Source organism: Metarhizium acridum (assembly GCF_019434415.1).
Source record: "Metarhizium acridum strain ARSEF 324 chromosome Unknown scaffold_1, whole genome shotgun sequence".
NCBI lineage: Eukaryota > Fungi > Ascomycota > Sordariomycetes > Hypocreales > Clavicipitaceae > Metarhizium > Metarhizium acridum.
In genome coordinates this window covers 7,263,452-7,278,688 of record NW_027094015.1, presented here as the reverse complement: position 1 = coordinate 7,278,688, position 15,237 = coordinate 7,263,452, and the positions used below count along the sequence as shown (strand labels likewise).

General features: G+C 51.5%; 6 protein-coding genes across 7 annotated transcripts; 3 read left to right on the top strand and 3 right to left on the bottom strand.

The window, feature by feature from the left end:
* Window positions 1–21: 21 nt before the first annotated feature.
* J3458_002253 (uncharacterized protein) lies at window positions 22–1,244 on the top strand (the record flags this gene model as incomplete). The annotated part of the gene is made up of 3 exons (XM_007813688.2): window positions 22–194; window positions 260–938; window positions 990–1,244. 3 exons carry the CDS (start codon window positions 22–24, stop codon window positions 1,242–1,244), a joined length of 1,107 nt encoding a protein of 368 aa, XP_007811879.2.
* Window positions 1,245–1,641: 397 nt separating this feature from the next.
* Window positions 1,642–2,331, bottom strand: J3458_002252 (uncharacterized protein; the record flags this gene model as incomplete). Its single annotated transcript, XM_007813689.1, has 2 exons — window positions 1,642–2,066; window positions 2,133–2,331. 2 exons carry the CDS (start codon window positions 2,329–2,331, stop codon window positions 1,642–1,644), a joined length of 624 nt encoding a protein of 207 aa, XP_007811880.1.
* Window positions 2,332–2,692: 361 nt separating this feature from the next.
* On the top strand, window positions 2,693–4,938 carry J3458_002251 (uncharacterized protein). The gene is made up of 3 exons (XM_007813690.2): window positions 2,693–2,763; window positions 2,828–3,295; window positions 3,352–4,938. Exons 2-3 carry the CDS (start codon window positions 2,913–2,915, stop codon window positions 4,583–4,585), a joined length of 1,617 nt encoding a protein of 538 aa, XP_007811881.2. The 5' UTR covers window positions 2,693–2,763; window positions 2,828–2,912; the 3' UTR covers window positions 4,586–4,938.
* Window positions 4,939–4,991: 53 nt separating this feature from the next.
* Window positions 4,992–5,333, top strand: J3458_002250 (uncharacterized protein; the record flags this gene model as incomplete). The annotated part of the gene is made up of 1 exon (XM_066117204.1): window positions 4,992–5,333. One exon carries the CDS (start codon window positions 4,992–4,994, stop codon window positions 5,331–5,333), a length of 342 nt encoding a protein of 113 aa, XP_065979096.1.
* Window positions 5,334–6,281: 948 nt separating this feature from the next.
* Window positions 6,282–8,014, bottom strand: J3458_002249 (uncharacterized protein). Of its 2 annotated transcripts, XM_007813691.2 has the most exons (3): window positions 7,205–8,014; window positions 6,716–7,124; window positions 6,282–6,635 (listed from the first exon to the last, which is right to left on the bottom strand). In XM_007813691.2, the coding sequence occupies exons 1-3, from the start codon at window positions 7,652–7,654 to the stop codon at window positions 6,481–6,483; spliced, it is 1,014 nt and encodes a 337-aa protein (XP_007811882.1). In that variant the 5' UTR covers window positions 7,655–8,014; the 3' UTR covers window positions 6,282–6,480. The 2 variants fall into 2 exon arrangements, with proteins under 2 accessions (XP_007811882.1, XP_065979095.1); XM_066117203.1 differs by having other exon boundaries at window positions 6,282–7,124.
* Window positions 8,015–8,128: 114 nt separating this feature from the next.
* Window positions 8,129–11,194, bottom strand: png1_1 (Protein png1). Its single transcript, XM_007813692.2, has 2 exons — window positions 9,991–11,194; window positions 8,129–9,924 (listed from the first exon to the last, which is right to left on the bottom strand). Exons 1-2 carry the CDS (start codon window positions 10,548–10,550, stop codon window positions 9,069–9,071), a joined length of 1,416 nt encoding a protein of 471 aa, XP_007811883.1. The 5' UTR covers window positions 10,551–11,194; the 3' UTR covers window positions 8,129–9,068.
* Between the last annotated feature and the right edge of the window lie 4,043 nt (window positions 11,195–15,237).

Below are 15,237 nucleotides of genomic sequence, written 5' to 3'. Positions count from 1 at the left end.
TCAAAATCCCTTGACGGCACAATGAGCTATAGGGTAGCCACCACCCGCTGCGTCATTGCGCCGTTCCCAGTCGCAAACCTTGACCCGCGCGTCGTCGCGAGTTGGAAATTCACACTGCCTCGCTCCATCAATTGCCCAAGTTTCTGCATCCGCGGTTGGACACGGTTCCTTCAACATCACCATCTAGCGTCAGGGTAATTACAATCGCGACTCCATTTTCCCTCTTTGGTACACCAGCCAACGGGACAATCTCATTCAGCATTCCCGACGTTTTGCTGCTTCGCAGCACGGCATCCCCCTGTCCACCTAGGCATCACCAGCCTCAACGTCAAACCACCACCATGGATGCTCTTCGAACTGCCATACAGCCAATCACCCACAACCTCCCACCTCCGATTCGCGACCTCGGCGTCTCCATCATCGGCGACAAGTGCTACAAAACCCTCCTCCTCGACGTGGACCTCCAAAACACAGAATGCCTCAAGCTCGCCGTGTCCAAGGGCCTCGGCATCGGCATCATCGCCGCCTCCTCCATCGTCAAGGTGCCCCAGATCCTTAAACTCGTCAACTCCAAGTCCGCGGAGGGCGTTTCATTCTTGTCGTACCTCCTCGAGACGAGCGCGTACCTCATCACTCTCGCGTACAATGTCCGCAACGGCTTCCCCTTCAGCACCTTTGGCGAGACGGCGCTGATCCTGGGTCAAAATATCATCATCTCCGTGCTGGTGTTGAATTACAGCGGGAAGGCAAGCATGGCTGCTGTGTTGGTGGCTGCTTTGGCTGGGAGTGTTGCCGCGTTGTTTGCGGAGAATGTTTTGGATATGAAGGCCCTTAGTTATTTGCAGGCCGGTGCGGGTGTCCTGGGCGTTGCGAGCAAGCTTCCCCAGATTCTGGCCATTTGGCAGGAGGGTGGTACTGGCCAGCTCAGCGCCTTTGCTGTATGTGCTTCCCACTCTTGTCTTTGTGGCCAAGGGCTAATGAGTTTTTAGGTCTTCAATTACCTCGCTGGTTCTCTCTCTCGAATCTTTACTACCCTCCAAGAGGTGGACGACAAGCTTATCCTCTATGGCTTCATCTCCGGCTTTGCTTTGAATCTTGTCCTGGCTCTGCAAATGATCTACTACTGGAACACCCCCTCGCAAAAGGCCAAGGGAAAGCGAAAGGCAGTGCCGATTGAGGTCAAGGCCAAACCTAGTTCAACTGGAACTCCTAAAAAGGGACCAACCACTCGCCGTCGTGGCTAGCTTCCATGATTTGCTGTTTTGTTTTGTTGCGCCTTGTGCCATCATTTTTGTGCACCACGAATATAATTAATAATGACACGCTAAAATGCGACCAAGTTCATGTGCTATTTCACTCACGCCCAGGTACACCACACACTATGGCTTACCATTGGAGTCATGTCCTTTGCATCATGATGTTCATGTAATACAACCATATGCCTAATTCTATCCATGGTGAATACCCCAAGTAGATTCATACCAGCCCATTCTTCCATTGGTGTCACCTGCACTATTCGCTTGATACGCCTATTATCCCATCCTAAAACGCCAAAGCAGCCCGAAATCAACTTGATAAACGCCATTTTCACATGCTGACTGCTGACCCAACCACTCAGATTCCATTGCCTTTACATCATCTTCAACACAAGGACACCCCCATGTTGGACCAGCCAATGTTACCAAATGCTTTCCTCCCAGCGCACCGCAGACACCGCTTCTCCTCGCCCAAATTGCTCACCGAGCAGCTGAAGCAAACGTGCTTCCCACAAGCGCCACACGTCGTGTTATCCGCCGTCAAATCGTCCATATCCATGTCATGACCGTTGCCGCCGGTTCCTAGACCCGCTCCGCAGTCCTCGCAACTCGTCGGTGCAAGAGCGGGCTGCTGAACAGCCGATTCATTGACGGGCGTAGGCGCTGAATTGATGCTCCAAAAACGATGGAGAGACTGCTGCTTCCGCGGCTGAGATGTAGACCCTGGTTGGGGGAGAGGCTGGTGGCTGGTTTCTTGGACAGTTTGTGATTGTTGCTGCTGGGCTGAGAACAGTAGACTCAGTGTATGCTCTGTTATGCATTTGTAAGCGGGTTGAGTTCTTAGTCCTCGCGCGAGGGTATCCAATGGTTACGTACGGTGGACTGTTTCTTCTGACGGCCTGTTATCTCGAAATCGTTTAAATGTTCGACTGTTCAGGTGGGCGGCTGGCATATTGTAAAAAGCTTGCGGGTTCACGTCGATTGCGCAGTTGCTAGGTGGTGAGCTGAAGATTGAGGAGGATGAGGAGGGTGACGAGCAGAGCTCGGGCTCGGAACGCTTGCGCTTGAGGGTCATGGCGGTGGTTTGAGTGGGAGGACGATTAGTTGGATTGATTGAATGATTATGAAAATAAAATGCGTCTGGACGATGTGGTGGAATAGGTGAGGCGGGCGGTTGAGGCGACGCGGTGACGGTTCCTGTGAGACGGGCTGGAGCACGGAGGTTCGCGTTGGCGCGTTAATGGGTGGGCTGGGCGTGGGCAAGCGGGCTGCTGGGGAAGAAGCTTGGCCCTCTCCCCACAGGCCCCGCCATCAATATGCTTCTCCGTCATCTCGATGTTGACATTGAGGTCACGCTGGAGGGGAATACACTGAAGCTTCTGCTTAAATCGGTCGACTGACACTCCTAGTGGTTAGGCAAACGAAGACAACTAGCAGTCCGGATCCCGACGAGAAAAGACTCACGCGCCGACGACTGTCCTTGTTGAAAGCCAATCAGACGCGAGCTGTATGTTTGCCAGAAGCTTGGAACTCAGCTCTGTGATTGGCTGACCCGTTTTGGGTCGCGACAGGTCGCAGCATCTCCAACTTGAGCCCTTAATCCCTATCGTAAATTCTGGACAGCTCGCCTATGTACACTACTCTTTATCTTTTCCGATGATCCGAATCATTGAGCCAAGTTTTTTCATTCCGTGGATATATTGCATTAGGCGCGTCAGTCATCTCTGGAGGTCGCTTCTCGCCTTCACTTTCAGATGCGGTTCGCCGTCTCCATTTAGCCTCAGACCACTTACAGACCGGCAACGCAATCAAAAGGCCGATGAATTCATTGACTCAATCGATACTGATGCCATTTGTGCTCTAGCCTCCAAGTATAACGGCGGCTTACCATGCGAAATCAGATGCCAGCGCCAAGGTAGCTTCAATGTTTGTTTTATCCTTGACTTTACCGATGGTACAACCCGGCTTGTTAGGATTCCCATAGAGCCGGCAGTCCATGATGTATGGGATAAGGTTCGAAGTGAGGCCTACACCATGCAGTATGTGCCATCCGTTTTCGTGTCTAACCTGTTTGGGACTGACAAGGTGTGCATAGATATCTGCAGGACCATACAAACATTCCTATCCCTCAAGTATACGCATACGGCCGTAGTCGCCTTCGACGATGTACCTCAGCGCTTCAAGTGTTCATGGTTTTGGATTATATTAGCGGTCAGCCCCTCACGAAAAAATTACTTCGGGATAGTTCAGAAGAATACCGACGTCAGTTCTTTGGGGAACTCGTGGATATGTTTGCCCAACTACGAGGGCTCGAATTCCCTCGAGGAGGCTCGTTAATGCCGAACGCATCAAGTGGGATCTGGGCCCGATTACGGGCGTTCATTTTTTCCGGGGAAGAATCCTTCACGCCCCAATCAACTATGAATTTCAAGTTCGGACCGAAAGTCGTCGGTGCCTTTTCAATGCGCAAGAATGAACTCCAGGTCGATGGATATACAGCTCCACGCTTCACAGCTAACACTGCAAAAGACTTCCTCGGGGAGCAATATAATTTGCTTGCATACACGTGGGATCTCCCGTCCCAAGAACTGAGTCGCGAGGAGGCTGAGCGTGAAGAGTTTGCACTTCATGCTTTGAACCTGGAGGAAGCTCAAAAGACTCTCGGCTTAGAGGCTGACTCATCCGAAGACTCCTTCTGTTTATCCCACCCTGATCTGCGCGTCGATAATATCATCGTGGACGATGAGCTTCGCATCCGGGGTGTCATTGACTGGGAGTTCTCGGCTACAGTGCCACGGCACGCCTTCCTACCTCCGTTGTGGCTTACAGGTCATGACGCTGCATCGGCTGTTTCTAAAGTCAACATCTCATCCGAGTTCAAGAGTGTCCTATGGTCGAGGAAACAACACTCACCTAGCCACTCTCAGCTTGCGCAGGACTGGGATTTTCGAGACGAGTTAAGATTGCCGATGGCTTATATATTTCTGGATCCGTCCAATCTCGTTTTACTCTTCTACAGATGCATCTACCCCAGACTCTACGATGAGTCTCGCGACAAGGTGGTCCCTGCTTTCTTCCAACGTCCTGAGAACAAGGAACTGCAGGAAAGGTTGGAACGTCGATTGCATGCTTCTGAGCGGTACACTCACTATCTCAAGAACAACAACCTTTTTGAAGATGAGGACCCAGAATGGCAACAAATGCGTGAGTGGATCGCTCAGACACAGGGGAAGTTGCATCAGATACGTGAGTGGAGTGACAAAACTCAAGACGAATTAATACGCTTGGATGGGGAACGGGCTGAGCAACAAGCACGAGAGAAATTATGACCTTATTTGAGTACACAAGTACCTAGGTAGATACGTTAGGTGCTCTTGCCAGTCGTGGCCTGGCCGAGCCTTTGCCACGAATTCATGCATATGCATTGCGGGCCACCATGGAGGCCTTCGCATCAGCCGCGGTCGTCTTCTACCCGAGATTCATGTAGCGGAACTGGTGTTGGTTCGGCCTGCTGCAAAATGGTTCGCCCGTTGTTGTTACAGTATATGTATGAGGCACCCCGCACTTCTCTCTTAAAACACACCGTCTCGCCCAGGACATCATCGTTCAAAGACCAACTCTTTACACACTTAGTATTAATTACATTCAACCAATACAACTGTAAGTTAATCAACGCCGTCCACTTTTACGCTGGATGGATAACTCATAAAGAATATTCGATTGCGTTCTAGAACAATGGATAATGAAACCCGTGAAAAGTTCAAACACAAACTTGATGAAATGATCAAGGATGCACTTGAGAACGAATCGATAGCTCGTGACCTACAGAGAGAAGTAGAGCAAAAGAGATCTTGGATGGAGATGTTGTCTAAAAGTGGCTCAAATTCTCGATCACGGAGGAACAAGGAAGAAGCAGCCGATATGGAAACCCAAGTCGCAGAGTTAGAACAGCAAGCAGCGAGACAATGGGAAGTCGTCGGAAACTTATGCATAAGATACATGAGATGCAAGAGGAGCACATGTTTTGAGAGCTGGCTTGGGTTGTATCGAGTCTGTGATTTTTCGTTTTGGCTATAGAGTGTGGGGGAACCTTTTCGCAGCTTTGCTCCTTGTATCCAGGCCAACTCACGATATAGCTGGAGAGGGGGAAAAACCGACAAATGCTGCATGTGGTTGGAGAATATGATGGCCCGAGACTGAGCGCCTTCATTCTCGACGATGAATCCTTTCTCGCTCAGATCATCAAGATGGCCGCCCTGCGTGTTCGACATTTCAAGATGCAAAACCATCGTTTGTTACCAGACGCGCATGTATCGCCGTGCATTAAATTGGCCAAACACATCAAACCAAGTATACATTCCAATCAAATCATGCTTCGTCGCTATCGGCAAGCCCGTTCAACGATATACTTTCCTTTGCGAGGAACTTTAGTAAGCTGATAATAATAATAACCAGTCACTTCACCACCCAAGGCCCCTTCATACTCACAGAATCAGTGAATAAACCCGTCCGATGATCCTGTAAAGTAAGCCTGTGTGATCATGCCTCAGATCAAGACTCAAGGGATGAACGTACATACCGACATGTTTACCATGTCTCTAGTTACCAAAGGCCGAAACAACGGTGAAGAATAGACGTAGGATGATGGGCACGCTGCACATGTTGACGTTTCGCTTGAACTTTTGCGTTGCTTCATCAGCTCTCGTAACACAAAAGAGAGGGTGGCATAAGCTGAAGATGGACTTGCAGTGGATTTCAAGATTGCTAGTGTTGTAATTGCACCTTTTGCGGGATGCACGAACACAGCTATCTTGGCCAACATCATTCTTCACTTCTCAAGACGGCAAATACAGCCTGGACTATACGTAGGAAACACGTATCGATGTTCAGGGCTGCGCACCCGATTTGCCGCCACATTCACAACCTCAATGGATTTGATGGACACAAGCTAATCACTTGCAGAGTCCGCCCCGAGAATCCCCACGGGCTTAACCACGATCATCATATGACGACGGCAAGAGGGCCTGCATGACCATGAGAAGCCTCTCTCTATTTCGTTGTGTATACTCTTATTACCCTCTGGGTACGATCCCATTCGCTTGTTTGATCGTATAGAATATCGCCGACATATCATCCTCTAGCCCCCTTTTGCACTTTTGCACACACACACACACACACACACACACACGTATTATTCCTCCTGCCTTACTTGTTCGCATATCATTTAATCTTCGTCATATTCCTCCTCATCATCGTCTTCCTCGTCATCGTAGCCGTAGTAACGATCAAGAGCATAGTCGTCAATTCTTTCATACCAAGGGGCTCTGCTCCTCCTTCCATACCCGTACTGATTCCAGCCCGAGTAGTAGGAGCTGTGGTCTGAGGCAAAACGATCAGTGGTCAGTAACAAGCTTACAATGCATGTGATGAGGAACCGAAAAGCATATGCAGCTGCATGCCTCTATTGGGGTTGATGCCAAGTTGATCAGCAACGTTGACATATCCTTCGCTCGACACGCCTCTGTCCGTTACCAGGTTTGGAACCAATTCAGAATCAGTTTCCCACTTGCCGCGGCAAAAAGGGCAAGTCACGTCTCCTGTCTTGGTCTTGGCCCACATCTGGAAGCAAACCTGATGGATGTTTTGTCCACACGCTGCCTTACACCAGACGATTGACTCGGGGCTCTGGGTGTCAAAGGCACAGAAGCAAATGGGGCACTCGCCCTCGACATCTTTGCGCTTCCCGCTCTCAGATTCCTTTTCAGGGCTGCGCGACGGCGCCTTTGCAAAGATGGACCGCAGCTCGCCGCTCAGGAGCGCGAGCTGATAGACAAGTTCGTACGGGGCGTGGAGCACCCTGGAAAGAATCTGGGAAATAGTCAGCCATGCCGTGAAACAGTATCCCAAAACAAAAACAAAAACAAACAGTTGACTGCTTCAACCCGTACATAAATGACGTGTTTGCACTGATTCCCTTGCAAAGCATGGGGGCAGTCACAGGTGGGCTGCTGCTTAATATGAACGGTATATATGTTGCCGGTGGAGCCCGTCATCTTGAATATTTCCTCAGGACACTCCTCTGTTCCGCAAGGAGTTCGTTGGAGGACATAAAACCGCTGGCTGAGTGCGCGGTCATGCACGTTGTGGAATGCATGTGGCGGATGGGAACGGTGTGCTCGCAGTCGTTTCTCTGTGGGTGGTGACGAGCCATCCCCTGGAGCTTTTCTCTTCCGTCTGGGCGTTGACGAAGACTGAGGAGCGTGAGGAGTCGAAGTCGGTCTATTCATAGGGCGCATTCTCTTGGGCGATGGTGCGGCAGGCTCGTCGCATGTTAGGTCGATTGGACACTGTTGACTTGAGCCCGCGTCGGGCCTGTTCTTCAACACTGCCTGATTCATCACGGGCTTCCTGTCTTTTTTTGCTCGCTCTCCAAGAATATGGCGCCCTTTTATTTCAAGTGGGATCAAGATGGCAGAGACGGATGATGTGGTTTCTGACGACGGCACGCACAGACTGAGCCTTTACGCGTGGACGCAGAGCGCTCGTAAAAGAAAACAAAGTTGCCACAACGCGTAGGGACCGCAACGCGTAGATGGAATTTGCGTTGCCTTTACTAAAAATGAATAAAACTGGTATGTGAAGCGACTTCGGACTCTTGCGAGAAGTCAAACTGTAGCTCTTTTGACAGGGACCCAAAGGAAAGACGAGCTCGCAAGTATTAGCTCTCGCAACGCTAAACATGCACAATTGAAGCTGTCAATCTGGGCCCTTTCCCCTACCTACTCCGTAGTGTACTCCAGATGCCTCAAGCCACGTCCCAAGTGGGCGATCCTGCCAACCCACACCACACCGCCTTCCTACAAATGACGGAAATCCTTTCAAGGTTCAACCAACCTACAACACATCCTCCAGGCGAGGATATAATTGCCCATCTTCAAGTGCAAAATCATGTCCTGCAGCGTGGAAAAGCGTGGCAGGTTATAACCATGCGCCTGTGAAATTAGACAAGAACACACGGAGCCAGGAATGCAGGACATGTTAGATTGAGCGCTTTTTGTATTCGCCATCTATTGCTATGCAGTAAATCACAAAATTCCATTTCCCATTGAACCTAATCAGTCTCAGGTTCTCCTTCATCCCATCTCTTTGCCCTCATGTCCATCTTGTCCCCAGACATGGAAATAATATAATCGCACCAAAAAAAAACGCCGGGGGGTGGCGAATAGCTTAATTTCAAATCAAATATCCACGGGAGAGACAACTGCCTTTTCCCGTCCGAGATGCGCCGTCCATTCGCCACCCCTAAATGTATCCAAGGACAAAAGGAACTTTAAGAAAGGAAACACTGCGATGAAACGTCATTTGTTCAACTAAAGGTACAGGCCGTCGTGACTTGTCGACCGCTCATACTCGAGTATGGCGAAAATATGTGACAATACGGCGGGGTTTCAGGACGACGTTAGGAAAAGAGATATGCCAAGTCTATGTTGTGGGCATATTTTGCGTATGTGCTTGTGTGCATTTGGAGGTGAATTAGCCGAGGGAAGAAAAAATAGTAGTTAAAATTAAGGGCGAGATATCGTCGAGACTCATCCACATGGTTTAGGTCATCAGATAGCTTCAGTGCCGTGTGGCCGACGTAGGTGTGGCCGTGTAAGAGATCGTTGATGTATTCGTCAAAAGTTCGTGGCAACCGATCGTCTCCGGTAGTAATATATTGGTCGCCTTGCACATACGAGCTGGCAGGAAGACCGATCAAAAGACGCGCAGAAACGGGTATTGCTGCAGGGAGTATGGTATCATTTTTGAGTCTTACTGCTGTCGAGGGTCACGAGGGGGTTGAAATTGTTGATTTCGTGCTTGCTGCTGAGCCATTAACCAAGCAGCGCTGCCGGTTTGCTGCACGAGCTGCTCGGCAGGGACCTTGACGTCTTGTCCATGACTGGGCACGATGCGGCCAGTGCTTGCTGATGATGAGCTCGAGGCGCCAGGAACGAGATCGGTAACGGCCTGGGCAATAGATGCCACTACGTAGCCGCGAAGTTCCTCGTCCTCCCGCTGGTCTTCCTTCTCGAGACGAAACCGTTCATCCTTGTTCATGTTACTTCGCCGAATGTTCTTGATCTCTTGAGTGATGTAAAGCATGACCTCCTCGGGGCAACGGTTGCGCTCCGCAGCTGATTCATTGTTTCGTACATATCGTCGCGTTACGTCGGTCGCTCCGTCGATGGAGAAGGCAATGCAGTACGACATCTTCTTGCCCCATCCTTCAGTGTAAAGACGAGGGCTATCCCAAGCCTCCTCACACGCATCGACATGAACCCATCTCCGCTGGTGTTCTGAGTAGACTTCGGTCCACACATGGTCTTCGGCGTTCCATACCCATCTGACTCTGCCACCAACGGCGCGGCAAAGCATGCTGAAGCAGTTCGCCCATTCACCAACACGTCCTCGTCGGGTCTGAAGTAGTCGCCACACATCACCATAGCGGGGGAATCGCTCATAGGCCCCGCAGTTCTGAGCAGAGCATCTGTAGAGTTCTACACGAAGGGCACCGCAAGCGCTTTCTTCGGGGGTAGGGGCTGTCATACCCTGCGCAATAGTTGGCGACAGACATACTGGGCAAGGAGGATTGTTCACCCAGGTGAAGAACGACCGCTTGAACCATCTGGAATGTCAAAATTAGTTTACTGGACATAGTAGGGAACAGGTACATGTGATATTCTTGGCATACCGGAGAAGTGCGCGAATTACACAATCCTGATATCCCCATTCCGGTCGACGACCGTCACCCATACTCTCTGCCTCAGCTTGTAGGACTTGGCATTCCTCTTCGGCTTCGCTGTAGATTCGATCGAGTGGAATAGTCTGCAAAGCTTCATCCAACAAACCGGGATTCTCATACTTTGTCGGAGTCAATGATAGGCTGATCATTAGGTTTCGGAATTTCTGCGAGTCTCGATCTCCTGCAGCTGGTGCTGTTGGGATTTTGGGAAGGTGGCGGATACACGAGTACGACGGGGGTGTTGACGGAGTCTCACTGCCATGCGCAGTTGCTGGTCTATTGTCGGCAAACGAGGCATGGGCAGCCAGGTTAGCACTCGAGGCTCGGCCTGATAAGCCGGGGGATTGGTGTCGCGGTGAATGACTCCGAGTGCAAGAGCGCAAGTCATTCATGCGCTTGTCCCTCAAAAGGCCCTCAAACTTGAGGCGAAGATCGCGTGCCCACTCCTCCCCATACTGGCCATCTGAGGACGACGGGTTGGAGTTGAACGGGGTACCTCGACCCTCCATAGTGAAATAATTGCAACTCGGGGATATCGTCAGTCAAGTCGGCGATGAGGATGTCGCTGAGGCAGTTATGTGTCGTGTAGTAGAGAAACGGGACGTTCGAGCACAGGTCGAGGTGGGATATGAAGGTCCGAAATGCGATGTGCCAGCTAGAAATGGGATGTTGGTGGTGAAGTGTTGTCGCAACTAGGCAAGCGTAGGCGTGGTCGTGGTCGTGGTCGTTGTCGTAAGCTGAATGGATTCGTAGGCCTCGCAAGTCGCCACTGGTAATAAACCACCCTGGAACCACTGAAAGGACCGGCAGATGCCCGCGGCTGCGGCGAATTCCCTAACGAGTCAATTCGGATAGACTAAACGATGTATCGAATGCAATACAAAGCCGGTGATGCGACTATGCGTCCGCCGGGACAATGCAGCCGTGAAGTCTTGTGAAGTGAGTGTATAGTCTGAATTCGCAGCCGTCAGGTGGCGACGCTGATAGGAAAGTTCAACCCAGGCGAGGACTGGATGGGGGAGGAGCGGATGGGGATGGCAATGGCAATAGATGGATGGAGAATGGGTACGCAACACTTCGCAGGCCAAAGGGACCGCGGACAGGCCTGACCAGGGGCGCAGAAGAGGAAGAAAATGGACCAGTTGACTTCGACATGGATTCAAGATGGCGCTGGGGGTTGTCTCGGGCGGCGGGTTTGCGTCTTCGTCCGTCTCTTCTTCGTCGAGACCATCAAAGGCGTTTACGCGTCAGCTTGTGTGCCACGGCCAATCAGAGGCGGTTTAATGCCTCGATGTGGAGACGAGCTGGGCGAGATGGGTGCTGGCAGTGTTGAGAATTGGCCATAGAAGTACCGATACTTTCGGAGCCGCGCACACGGACGTCCCCCACGACATCAAATCTTGCACGGAACTTTAGTTTAGCTGTGCGTGATCCTGGAAGACTCATCAAACAGCAAATTCTGACTGGAATCCATACCCAGCTGCCAGCTCCAGGAGCGAAATATACCAAGGTACATACTAAGTAAGCTTGCGTCGTTGCAGTGCCATAATTCAGCCGAAGGCTGACTCTACATTAATCCATAAGTTTTCCGAATAATGAGGGTTTGGTGCAGGCTTGACAAATAAGTTTCTATTGGTCCAAATTTTGTATGGGAAATCGCGAAAGAAGGCTGGATTGGTTGGTGGCTCTAGAAAAGTGGGTAAAGGACAGCCACCGTCTGTCGGTGCTTCTTTGTTTACTTCTCTGTTTACAATCGTTTACAATCGTTTACAATCGTTTACAATCGCTAAATTTGCCCAGCGATCTGTTCGTTTGCTTGGCCAGCAGCCTTTCTTCCATTATTGAAACAGATGTACCGCATGGTTGGGTATGGATTATGATTCTAGGGGTAATATTAGTCCTAGATCTGAATTGGCAGTCCATTGCCCGTCTTGCGACCGAACAAAATCACCAAGTAATTTCGTTAGCAGGAGGAAATCTGCCAATCCAACTACAACCTGTCTGGAATGCCGGGACCACCGCAATTCCGAGGTAACTGACACCATTGATATACTATATATGCCTCCCTAACCTGATCAAGCGTGCCAGGTCCAAAGGTGCCGTCCTTGCATTGAAAAAGCTGGCTGTCCGTCCTACCTCAGCTGAGAGATCTGCCCCGAAAAGAACCGACAGAGACGCTGGCCTATCGCCTCCTAACCAGAGATCTGGAACCCAACCTACATCGCCAGAGAAGCTACGGCAACAACATACAGCTAGGAGTTTGTTCGGAGAGCCAGGCAGCCAGCCGCAGATAGTGCTGGGGACGCCGATCCCACCAACCCAAGCGAGCTCGCGGCTCTTCCGGGCTCTAGCTCCCTCACCGCCTGTGCCGCCCTCGACCGATCCTGTCGCCTCACATTCTGATCCATCTACTGTCCGAAGCAGCACGACTGGTGTGGACTACTCTTACCTGGCTGTTAGGTTCCACAAGGGCGGGAAGGACTCGCAAGATGATGCCTCCAAGGCCGGCGCCAGGGCCAAGCAGGCCACTATTCGGCGCGACCATCGTTCACGACGCCGTGCAGGGGAGGCTGTGTCACTAACTCCCACAATCTCTCAACTCGGCGTCTTTGAAGGTTCTGATGGTCCTGGAGAAGGTATCCTTGTGCTGTGGTCCCGGCAGTTTGTTCAAGCTAACCACGGAACGTAGCTGGGAGTCAAGATCGACTACAGGCAAATGAGCTCCCAGATGGGGATGGAATGACCAAGGAAGCGGATGACAGGGGACAGTTCTCTGAATCTGATGTTGACGTCGAGGACTATTTCAACTTGCTGCTTTCACCTGCTCGACCACGGAAGTACCTCGAACACCTAGGGGTAGAGTCTGATTCCGATCTAGGGGACGAAGACGGGAACGATAATAGCAATGCCTTGGACGAAAGCCCTCTTCGCTATTGCTCGCGGCAGCCTTCCAGAAAGTCAGGGCCTCGTCGCCGTGCTCGCCGTGGTCCTGCCCCTGGTACAGGAGGGCGGCCAAAAAAATCTCAAAGGCAAACTCGATCGTCGGGGCCGCCACGACGGTACCGGAGTCCAGTGATGATTCCACCTGAAGAATCGGCCGTATTTCACGCACAAGATCCGGTGTGGAATGGGGACCTGGACGCTTGCGCCTTGACCTGTCGTGATAAAGCAATCCTCCGTGAGTTCTGGACAAAGCTGGACAATGACCAAATGCAATTTTGTGGTCGATGTCAAGAGCGTTGGTTCCAGATGAAGATCGATTCTGATGGCATTTGTGCGCGTTGCTGTCGAAAGGATGATAAACGCGGCCCTGAAGAGCCGTACTTCTTCTCTGTGGACAACCAGTTGGATTTTGGCTCCGTACCGACTCAATTGCCTCAGCTTACACCTACTGAAGAGTCTTTAATAGGCCGTGTTCACGTCCACGTGAATATTATGCTTGTGCGGGGCCAGCAGTACAAATATCGGGGACATGTTGTTCACTTTCTCCGCGAGGTTGGCTTGGTGTACAACCAACTCCCGCTTTTGCCGCGGGAGTTGAACACTGTATTACTCCGTCCTTCCAATACGTCGTCCCATGCAAACCTTAGCCGGCAATTCACCCGCCAGTTCCGTGTACGCCGCCAGCCAGTTGCCATATGGCTTAACTACCTCCGGCGCCATCATCCTGGCTATCGATGCATCGTCATCGACGAAGAGCGGCTGAGTCAATTGCCTCAAGATGGCAATGTCCTGGACGACATCCCCCAGAGCCAGGTGGAGGCTGCCGAAGTTGGACCCGAGGAAGATGAGGAGGCAGAACCGGACCTGGAGGACGAGGCTGCGGTGCCGGACCTTTTGGCCAAGGACACGGAGCTCGATGCTCTGCGGTCTATTCTTGCCGGAGAACCAGAAGCTGAACCAAGGCTTTCCACAAGCTTCCAGGAGCAGGTGCAGCACGAGCTGCAGCTTCCGAATATACGGCGCACACCCATTAATGAGTTCAATCGCTCTCATGCCCTACTCTCCTTAGCTTTTCCCTGCCTCTTTCCTGACGGGAGAGCCGACTTTGTTGAGCCTCGGCTACGGTCAATCGACTACAAGGACTACATCGAGCACGCGATGCGCTGGCATGACGGGCGTTTTGCACGCCACCCGACCTTCCGCTTCGTCGCCTTCAATACTCTGATGCGGTCACAGGCCCGTGCACGGTCCAAATTCTTCGTGAAGCAACACGATGGTAGTCATGAACCGCTCACACGGGAGCAGCTTGTTCAGGCACTGGAGCACAGCGAGGACCCTGAGGCGCAGGTGCTAATCAACTCAATCACAAGACATGCGGTACCTATTCGCGGCACGCGCCCCTTCTGGAACAGGAAGAGGCAGGACCTCGAGGCCTATGCCTACAACCTTGGATGTCCTGGTGCATTCATCACATTCAGCCCGGCAGATTTACACTGGCGGAGTCTCTACCAGCACATGCCCCGATATGATGAATGGCTGGCTGCGTCCGAGTCCGAGAGGATGGGTCTCTCGCGCCAACTTTTGCGTCAGAATCCTCACATTGCTGCTTTCCATTTCTACCGCCGATACTGTTTCTTTCGAGATATCGTGTTAAGCAAGAAGTTCAACATTACGGATTACTGGGATCGGTATGAATGGCAAGGGCGTGGCAGTCCGCACAACCATGGCCTGTACTGGATGGAGAATTGCCCAAGAGTCGACATGGTGGATGAAGCCGCTCGTGATGTTTTTGCACGCACGTGGGGATTCCACATCACTGCCATTAATCCTGAGCCGACTAGGACTATGCCCCAGGGTGAGGGTAACCCCCTGAGCGTAGATCCACTGAGTACAGAACTGACATTCCTGCGTCTCTCACAAATCGTCAACCGCTGCCAGCGCCACAGATGCAATACCACATACTGCTTACGCGTAAGGAAGAGAACCGTTGATCTGGCGAGGGATATGGAAGGCGCTGCTGCAGATATCGAGGCGGCCAATGCGGCCAATCCAGAGCGGGAGTGTCGTTTTGACTTTCCTCGTGCCTTGCGGGAGCTGGCCGCAGTGATCAGGAAGGAAGGCAAGTCGTACTATGTCTTCGAGGCGGCGCGGAATGACAACCTCATGAATCACTTCAATCCCGCCATTATACTAGGCTGGCTAGCCAATATCGACATATCTCCTTGCACCAGCCTACAGGCGGTTATTACGTAC